Here is an 11,768-nt window from a genome sequence, read left to right on the forward strand (position 1 = left end):
AGTTCAGTTCTAGTTCAGTTCTAGTTCAGTTCTAGTTCAGTTCTAGTTCAGTTCTAGTTCAGTTCTAGTTCAGTTCTAGTTCAGTTCTAGTTCAATTCTAGTTCAATTAAGTTATATACATATGTGAATCGATTCAATAAGAAAATTTGTGATTCAATAACCTTTCTAATAATTCCCCATTTTTTCCTTTTTTCTGTCCATCCAGCTAATTTGCCAGCCAACAATCTAAATGGTTCTTCGACCGCCGGTCACACTTCAGCGAATGCCACTAATCATCACCATCACAATAATCACCATCACTACAATGCCAAACAACATGGCAACAGTTCTGGTTGTGTAAGTGCTACTAACAATACCTCAACAAATACAAATCCTGTTTTCTATTTAATGGCCAGCAATGGTAACACTGGTGCTGTAGGCGGCGGCTGTAGTGCCAATGCCATAAGTTCATCGAACGTCACCAGCAGCAGTAAACACACGGGACCCTTTATGGGACCACACTCAGCCGCTGCTGTCCATCATCCACACTCTCAGCGAGGACTGCATCATTTGGCCGAGGGTCGTAAGGCAAAATTGCGTAGATTTAATTCACACGATACCAGTTCGAATATGTTTTCGGTGGCGGATTTTGAAAATGCCCGCTTAGCGAGACGTAATGAAATCGAATTGAAACAGAGACTGCAACGACGTATGCGTCATGGTTATAGTGGTGGAACAGGTAGTGGTGGTCTTTTAACAGGAGGACCTTGTGGTCAGGGTTTACTGACAGGCGGTATGGGTGATTATTCAACGGGTGATAGTAAAACTTCGAAAAATAGTAATGAGGTGAGTAAGGATACAATAGCTGTGGTTAGTTTCAAATTAATAGCTTCTTTATGTTTTTTTTTACAGTCACAAAATGAACCTTTGCAAGTGGAAGAGTTTTTAGAACGTTATTCCCTTCCACGTGTGGTGCGCATTTCCTATAAGACACTTTTCTCCAATGAAACCCTACAATCTTCTTCATCTAATAATTCATCTACCGCCACCTCAAACTCTTCAACGAGTGCTAAAAATACGGTTCCAGCTACCTCCACCTCTCCCAACGATGCAAATATGTTGAGTTCTAATTCGAATAGCAATACGGGAACCTCTTCCTCAAGTACCTCTTCGGGTTTGGGTGTTGGAGGAGTTAATGCTAATCCTTTATCCCAAACTTTGGGTAGCAATAGTAGTAATAATAGTGGTGGTAAAACTTTGCCCATTGAGGGTAATCAGGCAAATGATAATGCTAATCATAATGTACAACATGAAGAGGAACAGGGTGAACTATTTCTTCTGTATCGATTGGTGCGTCAACGTCATATTTATCATGGTCATAATAGTAAGACAACAGTGGCTAATCGTAAAAAGGGCGTTATGATACCACAGGAATTTCCAGGTGAGGTTTAGATTAATCTTAGAAAGAAGAGTGTTATTCTTTTTTTTTTGGAATTACCAAAGAAAATTTTTGTATTTCCAGAATTTGCAGAAAAAAATTTAATGGGGAAATGATATTTTTCTCTAATTATGAGTTTTTTTACGAAAATGTCGAAGCTTTTTAATTAAAAAATAAAAGATGCAATTATTTTTTTAATTCCCAAAAAATTTTTAGAAATTTCCAAAATCCCTAAATATGTTTAAACAAGTATTTTTTAGTTTGTTAACAAAATTTAGCATAATTCTTATCATTTTGATGTTTTTTATTAAAAAACATACTTTTGTTAATCCCGCAAATTTTTCTGGAATTTATAAAAAAGGGACAGTTTTGTAAACTAGGGAAATGATTCTTTTCACTAAATATGTATTTTTTAAGTAAATTGTAGCATATTTGAACAAATAATGCAATTTTTTTAAATTCCCAAAAGTTTTTTGGAAATTTCCAAAATCCCCGAAATTGTTAAAAACTAGAAAATTGTTAATTTTCAAAGTAATAGAGCATAATTCTTTTCAGTTTGATAATTTCTATTCAAATTATTAGCAATATAAATGCAAAAAAATAAGTTCCCAAATTTTGTTTTTGGTAAAATCATAAAAAAGGGGAAAATGTTTAAACTAGGGAAATGGTTCTTTTCACTAAATATGACTTTTTTTTAAGTAAATATGAGCATATTTAAACAAATAATGCAATTTTTTTAAATTCCCAAAAGTTTTTTATTTTAATGATGTTTATTATAATTATGTGCAAACAATTCATAATTCTATAAAATCCCGGATTTTCTTTTGTGCAAAATCCCTACAAAACTTATAAACTGGGGAAGTGGTAATTATCACTAAATATATTTCAAATTGCTTAAGAAATATCTATAAAATAACATTTTTTATCGAAAAATTTATAATTGTAAAAATGTTTAAGAATTCCTAAAAACTTTTTGAGAAATTACCAAAATCCCAGAAATTTTTTTTTCAATTTCATACAAAATGTTAAAATTATCCTAAGGAAAATCTTTAAAATAACGTTTTTTGCAATAATTTTGTTATTTTCAATAAAATTTATGAATTCCCAATTTTTTTTTTTTTAAATTTCCAAAACATTTTTGATAAATTTCCAAAATCCCAGAAAATTTCCAGGAATTTATACAAAATGTTTAAAATTTCCTAAAGAAAATCTTTAAAATAACATTTTTATCGAAAAATTTATAATTGTAAAAGATTTTTATGAATTCCCAAAAACTTTTTTGAAAAAGTTCCAAAATCCCAGAAAATTTCTACAATTTTATCTAAAATGTTCAAAATATCCTAAAAAAAATCTTTTAAATAACATTTTTATTATAAAATTAATTAATATAAAAGATTTTCATAAATTCCCAAAAAGTTTGTCGAAATTTTCCAAAATCCCTGAAAATTTCTTAAATTTTTACAAAATATTTAAAATTTCCTAAAGAAAATCTTTAAAATAAAATTTTTATTAATAAATTGATTACATTAAAAGATATTTGTGAATTCCCAAAAACTTTTTGGATAATTTCCAAAATCCCACAAAATTTCTTAAATTTTATACAAAATGTTTAAAATTTCCCAAAGAAAATCTTCAAAATAACATTTTTATCAAGAAATTATTAAATTAAACGAGAATTCTATGAATTCCCAAAAACTTTTTCAAAAAATTCCAAAATCCCAAAAAATTATTAGGGTCAAAATTGAATAAAAATAAGCAGGATTGCTGCTAAATTAATTATTTTATATAAAAGAAATAAATTGAAGGGTTATTTTGAAATTCCCCAAAAAAATAAAAGAAAATACCCAAAATCCCCTTAATCATTTTTAGTTGAAAAAAATCATAAAATATTTCTTAAAGAAAAGAATTTTACTAAAGAAAACTAAATTTTCCAAATATAACATAAATTTTTCCCCTTTTTCCTGCAGTTTTTGTGTTTTTGTGAAATAATTTATCTACAACTTAATGTCATTAGCATTTATTGGTCTGTCATTAATGTTATAAGCTTCTTTTTATTATACTTAATATTTATAAATTTGTTGTACTTTTGGCCAACATGCCAAAACACAGTACGAGTTTAAAATACTTTGTTCACAGTAAATTGTCAACAGAAAGTAATCGGAATTTGCCAGCAAGCCTTTGGTTTCCTCTTAAACTGTGAACTGCTAATGTAAACAATTTGTACAGCTCGTAATAATAATAATGCTGCTGGTTGCTATAATGATCCTTTTTTTTGAAATGTTTTCCTCTCAAGTTAAGTTTTTTTTTTTGGTAAATTATGAAGGACATGCAATCCTTCGTATAAAGTGCTGAGTTGTTGAGTGTTTCTTTTTGCCAAAATAAAGAAAAAACTATAACAAAAAAAAAACAAATCTATTACTTTATAGCCAGTAATAATAGCTTTAGTCATATGTGTAAAATGACTATTTTTTCATTGGTTGTTTTTAAAAGACATGTTTAGCCAGGATAAGTATTGAAAATTTAGGAGTTTGTTAAGTGCCAAGTTATATTTTTTCAAATATGTTTCAAATTATGACAAAAAAAGGATAAAACAAATGTCAGCATTTACTGCTACTCATATGCAGCAGGATTAATTTTTCTTTCTTTATATATGTATTAATGTCTTTTAAAAGTTGTAAAAGAAATAAAATATTTCCATAATAATAGAACTACATATATAATATTTCATGGATTTAAGTGTTCCTGCATTCAACTAAAGTTGAAGAAATTGTCAGTTGTATTATGGAAATATACAGAATAGTGGAAGAACCTATATTACAAAATGCCAATGTCTTGAATATAGTCTATTCTATAGTAATGACTATAGCCTATTCTATAGTCTTGATTATAGCCTATTTTATAGTCCTCACTATAGTCTATTCTATAGTCCTGACTATAGTGTATTCTATAGTCCTGACTATAATGTATTCGATAGTCCTGATTATAGTCTATTCTATATTCCTGACTATAGTCTATTCTATAGTCCTGACTATAGTCTATTCTATAGTCCTGACTATAGTCTATTCTATAGTCCAGACTATAGTCTATTCTATAGTCCTGACTATAGTCTATTCTATAGTCCAGACTATAGTCTATTCTATAGTCCAGACTATAGTCTATTCTATAGTCCAGACTATAGTCTATTCTATGCTCCAGACTATAGTCTATTCTACAGTCCAGACTATAGTCTATTCTATAGTCTAGACTATAGTCTATTCTATAGTCCAGACTATAGTCTATTCTATAGTCCAGACTATAGTCTATTCTATAGTCCAGACTATAGTCTATTCTATAATCCAGACTATAGTCTATTCTATAGTCCAGACTATAGTCTATTCTATAGTCCTGACTATAGTCTATTCTATTGTCCTGACTTGGTATATTTTATAGTCCTGACTATAGTCTATTCTATAGTCCTGACTATAGTCTACTCTATACTCCACACTATAGTCTATTCTATAGTCCTGACTATAGTCTATTCTATAATCCATACTATAGTCTATTCTATAGTCCAGACTATAGTCTATAGTCCTGTCTATATTCTATAGTTCTGTCTATAGTCTATTCTATATATAGTCCTGGCTATTGTCTATTTTATTGTCCTGACTATAGGCTATTCTATAGTCCTGAATATAGTCTATTCTATAGTCCAGACTATAGTCTATTTTATAGTTCAGACTAAAGTCTATTCTATAGTCCAGACTATAGTCTGTTCCATAGCCCAGACTATAGAGTATTCCAGACTATGGTCAGTTCTTTAGTCCGGACAATGGTCTGTTCTATAATCCAGACTATGGTCAGTCCAGACTATAGTCTATTCTATAGTCTAGACTATAGCTTGTGCAATAATCCAGACTATAGACTATATAGCCCAATCTAAAATCCAAACTTTAATCTATTCTCTCCAGAATAGAGTCTATAATATAGTTTAGATTCTGGTCTTCTCTATATGTTTGTAAATTACAATTTCACCCACCGTTAACAATAACTTGTAGTGTATTTGTGACTATTTTAAAAAAAATTCTTTTAAGTTTACCATTGCTGTTGCTTGCTTGTCATTAAAAACGAGCAAATTGCATTTTTAACGATATAACGAAATGTTTAACGTTTAATGTGCAATAACAAAAACAACAACTAAGTACTACAACAAAATAAGGGGAAAAATAATCTGAGGAAAACGTACATATATAGGGAAGAATAAGAGAATATTTTGCAATAAAAAAAAGTTTCATATGAGTTTATGTTGGCAGCAACAAAAATTCATAACAACAAATCTGTTTGGTTTTATTTTTGTTGCAATACTTGAGTGTAGTGGAAAATGTTGATTTTTTATTTAACATGTTCATACCATAAGCGCACTTCCGTTTCCGTTTCATTTTTTTCTTCACTCATTTATAGTAGAAGTAGTCCTTTGCTAAAAACATAAAGCTGTTACTATTTATAGCAAATGTCGTTTTTTTCACTTTTACTCATACTACTTCTTTCATTTACTTTGAGAACACAAACACATGTCATGTTATTACTTTAACTTATGTCGTAAAATGTTTGTACTAAACATGACCAGTAGTTTTCTTATTTGCCTGAGTATGGGGAATAGAATATAAGTAGTTAAGTAATTGTTGTTTTACATATAGATTTATGATTTTTGGCAAATTGTATTGTTTAGTCCTAGAGGATTTTAAGAGTTTTTTTTCTTAAGTTTTATGTTATTAATATTACATAGTATGCTGAAAGTCTAGGAAGAAAATCTATTTAGGATGTTTTTAATACAAAGTTGGAGTAATATTTGTTGGTAAGTAAAATAATGTTAACCATCTTTGGTTTGTGATTAGATTTTAAAGCATTAATGAAGAGAATCTTAAGTCTACTCTTTATAAAAGATTTTATTCTACAGTCCATATTGTTTTATATTACAGAATATAGTCCGTTTAATAATCCAGATTTTAGTACAGTTAGAACTATAGCCTATTATGTTTAATAGTCCAGACTATAGTCTATTCTACAGTCCAGACTATAGTCTATTCTATAGTCCAGACTATAGTCTATTCTATAGTCCAGACTATAGTCTATTCTATAGTCCAGACTTTAGTCTATTCTATAGTCCAGACTATAGTCTATTCTATAGTCCAGACTATAGTCTATTCTATAGTCCAGACTATAGTCTATTCTATAGTCCAGACTATAGTCTATTCTATGGTACAGACTATAGTCTATTCTATAGTTCAGACTATAGTCTATTCTATAGTTCAGACTATAGTCTATTCTATAGTTCAGACTATAGTCTATTCTATAGTCCAGACAATAGTCTATTCTATAGTCCAGACAATAGTCTATTCTATAGTCCAGACTATAGTCTATTCTATAGTCCAGACTATAGTCTATTCTATAGTCCAGACTATAGTCTATTCTATAGTCCAGACTATAGTCTATTCTATAGTCCAGACTATAGTCTATTCTATAGTCCAGACTATAGTCTATTCTATAGTCCAGACTATAGTCTATTCTATAGTCCAAACTATAGTCTATTGTATAATCCAGACTATAGTCTAATCTATAGTCCAGCTTATAATCTAATCTATAGTCCAGACTATTGTCTATTATATAGTCCAGACTTTAGTCTCTTCTATGGTCCAGATATTAGTCTATTCTGTAGTCCAGATTATAGTCTATTCTATAGTCCATACTGTAGTCTATTCTATAGTCCAGGCTATAGTCTATTCTATAGTCCAGACTATTGTCTATTATATAGTCCAGACTTTAGTCTCTTCTATGGTCCAGACATTAGTCTATTCTGTAGTCCAGATTATAGTCTATTCTGTAGTCCAGACTATAATCTCTTGTATAGTCCAGACTATACTTTCTTCTATAGTCCAGACCTTAGTCTCCTCTATAGTCTATGTAATAGTAAATTTGCTAGACTATCGTCCAAACTATTGACTATTGTAGAGTCCAAATTATATTAAAAAGTCCAGACTACAGCTTCTAGTCGATGTATTTGCCTATCCTATTATGTCTGTTCTGTGGTCCACGCTATGTTCTATCCTATAGTTCAGATCATTGTCTATTGTATAGTCCACGTTATATAGTCCACGTTATATAGTTCAGGTTATAGTATATTAAAATATCCAGACGATAGTATATACTAAAGCCTTTACTGTTTAGTATTAATTTGTTAAATTTTTGTTTTAATCCAACAAATTTAACAAATTGCTTTACCATATTATAAAAGTCTATGCTGAAAAGTACATAAAATAGAGATTTTTAACTAAATTGTTGAATATAAATGATTTTTTAAGATCGTTTTAATATTTAAGCGTTTTTTATTTGCTCAGTTCTTGATAAATTATTTTTTGCAGTTTTTTTGTGTTTGGTGATTTTTTTTTTATTTTGCAATTTTTAAAAACTTTTAATTTTAACTATCAACTATTAAATAGTGACGTAAAATGATTTAAAGATATAACAAGTCAAACTCTTTTTTTCACACATACAGAGACACAACAAACACATACATATGTGTGTGTATATGTGATTGTTAACTTAAGTAGTAAATGATGGTTGGTTGCATTAAAAGCCATTCTTTTAATGACATGCCATCAACAGTAAAGAAAAAAATATATAATTTTAAATGTAAGTAGAAAAAAAACCTTAACGAAAAGCGTTAAGAGATGAAAAAAAAATTACACTCTTCAAAAAGATTTCACTTAAAAAAAAAGCATCAGGTACAAATTGTCCAGACCGACAAGGAAAGATAGAAGTGTAAGAGAAAAAAAAATTAAATAGGATAAAAATACAAGTGCGTGTATTTAAGTCATTAAATTAAGAAAACAACAAAAGCTAAAAATAAAATGCAAATAACAAATAAAAGGGAGTTTTAAATGAGTTAAAGGGAAATGCAGCAGAACAGAAAAGACCAAATGAGTAAAATTTATATAAGAAGACTTGTTATAACTAAAGGATAAAAAAGGGATAAGGATAAGAGAGAGAAAAATATAATTATTTTTAAAAGAACAAAATTTAAATTGAGGTAAAAAGAAAAACAATGATATTTTTCTTTGTGTCTTTCGCTTAAGTTCAGACTATTAAAGTCCAGACTATAGTATAATCTATAATCCAGAGTTAAGTCTATTCTGTAGTCCAGACTAAATTCTTTTCAGTATATCGAAATAGTCGAAATTTTAGTCTATTCTGTAGTCTAGACTATAGTCAATTTTATAGTCCCGACTATAAACTGTTCTATAGTCCCGACTATAAACTGTTCTATAGTCCCGACTATAAACTGTTCTATAGTCCAAACTATAGTCTATTCTATAGTCCAGTCTATAGTCTATTCTATAATCCAGACTTTAAACTATTCTATAGTCCCGAATATTGTCATTTCTATAGTTCAGACTATAGTCTATTCTTTAATCCAAAATATAAGATGTTTTATAGTCCAGACTATAGTCTGTTCTGTAGTTCAGACTATAGTTTATTCTATAGTTCAGCTTATATTCTTCTCTATAGTACAGACTATATTCCGTTCTATAGTCCAGACTATAGTCTGTTCTAAAGTCGCGACTATAGTTCGTTTTATAGCCCAGACTAAAGTCTGTTCTTTTGTCAGATAATAGGCTGTTTTATAGTCCAGACTATACGCTGTTCTATAGTCAAGACTATAGTCTGTTCTGTAGTCCGGACTATAGTCTACTCTATAGTCTTGACTATTGTCAATTCTATAGTTCAGACTAATGTCTATCCTGTAATCCAAACTATAGTCTATTCTGTAGTCCAGACTATGTTCTATTCTATAGACTATAGTCAGTTCTATGGTCCAGACTATATTCTGTTCTATAGTCCAGACTATTTTCTGTTCTATAGTCTAGACTATGGTATGTTCTATAGTCCAGACTAATGTCTGTTCTATATGCCAGACTATAGTCTCTTCTATAGTCCTGACTATAGTCTCTTCTATAGTCCTGACTATAGTCTCTTCTATAGTCCAGACTATAGTCTGTTTTAAAGTCTATACTATCGTCTGTTCTATAGTCTCTTTATAGTCCTGACTATGGTCTCTTCTATAGTCCAGACTATAGTCTGTTCTAAAGTCGCGACTATAGTTCGTTTTATAGTCCAGACTAAAGTCTGTTCTTTTGTCCAGACTATAGGCTGTTCCATAGTGTAGACTATAGTCTGTTCTGTAGTCCAGACTATAGTCTACTCTATAGTCCTGACTATTGTCAATTCTGTAGTCCAGACTATGTTCTATTCTATAGACTATAGTCTGTTCTATAGTCCAGACTACATTCTGTTCTATAGTCCAGACTATATTCTGTTCTATAGTCCAGACTATTTTCTGTTCTATAGTCCAGACTGTCGTCTTTTCTATAGTCCTGACTACAGTCTATTCTATAGTCCAGACTATAGTCTGTTCTATAGTCCAGTTTTAGTCCGTTCTATAGTCCAGACTATTGTATGTTAAATAGTCGAGACTATTATCTGTTAAAAAGTCCAGACAATGGTCTGTTCTAAAGTCCAGACTATAGTCTGTTCTAAAGTCCAGACTATAGTCTGTTCTAAAGTCCAAACTATAGTCTGTTCTAAAGTCCAGACTATGGTATGTTCTATAGTAGACTATAGTATGTACTTTAGTCCAGTCTTTAGTCTGTTCTTTAGTCCAAACTATAGTCTTTGCTATAGTCCTGACTATAGTCTATTCGATAGTCCATACTATAGTCTGTTTTATAGTCCATTCTATTATCTATTCCAGACTATAGTCCATTCTATAGTCCAGTTTATAGTCTATTCTACACATTATAGAGTGTAGTCTATTTATAGACTACATTATTTTATTTGAAATTAATAAAATGTTTAAATTTTAGTTTTGCCTACAAAATTCCAAAAAATAATTTCCGCAAACACTTTTCATACATTACAACTGATAAATAAATGATTGTTGCAAGCAGAAATTCCCAGCAATTCGTGGAGAATGTCCTGAACTATTGGTCAACTGAAGTTGTACTTCGATATAGTTGTGAAATTTTAATCAATTTTTATAAAAAAAACTATCTAAAAATTTTGATTTTCAACAAAAGTACTTTGTCTGCTTTTTTTTAAAATGTTGGTACTCAATACTTTTTGTATAGACTTTATTTTATCACCATATATATCACTACAGGCACACAAAATGTATATTTTTGAAAAAATATAATTTTAATTAATTTAATATTTTATGTTCAACTGACATTTTGACATTTGTCACCATGATTCAAAGAAACAAACCTATGACTAAATGTGTTACTATTTTAAAAGAGAAAAATCATGCCCAGCAGAATTTTATCTAATTTAAATCAAAAATTTTTCTTCATGTTTAGAAACATAAATAGTCAAAATTTCGTATTTTCTGTTTTTTTGTTTGTTGGGTTTTGTCCTTTGCAAATACATACATTCAGAATTAAACGCATATATGTATATTTTCCGTATATATTTATATTCTTTATTTACATATATACTAACATATGTAGATGTTGTGTGTGTATGAGTTTGTTTAAAGTTATAAATTATGCATTTACAAAATCTGACACAATAAAATGAAGACAAGTTAAATTAAAAGAAAAAAATATTCATTTTAAAATTAAATACAAATTTTTTTATGATTTATGATGCGAAATAAATGTGAAAAAAGTCAAATTTTTTAAATAAAATAGCAAATAATTTACAAAATTAAAAGGTGTTTAAATAATTCATTTTAAATAAAACACATAAGTATAACAGAAAAAATATAAAAAAAGGCTAAACTATGGATTATAAGTAGACATGACTTTAGACAATACATATATCATGGCTATAAACCTAACTATAGATTTGAATTGACTAGACTGTGGACTTGACTATATGTAGATTGTTGATTAGACTATAATAGACTATAGGCTATAATAAAGAATAAATTATGGACTTGACTATACACTAGACTATAAACTGTCCTATAAACTAGACAATTGACTGGACTATAGACTTGACTAAAGACTAGAGTACAGACTAGACTACGGACTTGACTATAGATTAGACTATTGGATAAACTATAGGCAAGACTTAAGACATGACTAACAACTAGACTATACATTATACTATAGACTACACTTTAGAATAGACTATGAAATCGATTATAGACTAGACTATGGACTAGACTATAGACTAGGCTATCGACTAGACTAGATAATAGACTAGGCTATAGACTAGACTATAGATTAGACTATAGACTAGACTATAGACTAGATTATAGACTAGACTATAGACTAGACTATAGACTAGACTATAGACTAGACTATAGACTAGA

The 11,768-nt window shown here is 29.4% G+C and overlaps 1 protein-coding gene across 1 annotated transcript in view; it reads left to right on the forward strand.

Annotated features, from left to right (window-relative positions):
- LOC111680802 overlaps positions 1–11,768 on the forward strand; it is a 21,435-nt gene that overhangs the window by 630 nt on the left and 9,037 nt on the right. The window contains exons 2-3 of the mRNA XM_046955855.1: positions 142–825; positions 892–1,420. Of these exons, the coding sequence (XP_046811811.1) occupies positions 142–825; positions 892–1,420 (1,213 nt within the window). The remainder of the gene's footprint in view (positions 1–141; positions 826–891; positions 1,421–11,768) is intronic.

The sequence above is a fragment of the Lucilia cuprina genome, chromosome 2 (genome assembly GCF_022045245.1).
Source record: "Lucilia cuprina isolate Lc7/37 chromosome 2, ASM2204524v1, whole genome shotgun sequence".
Classification (NCBI taxonomy): Eukaryota; Metazoa; Arthropoda; class Insecta; order Diptera; family Calliphoridae; genus Lucilia; species Lucilia cuprina.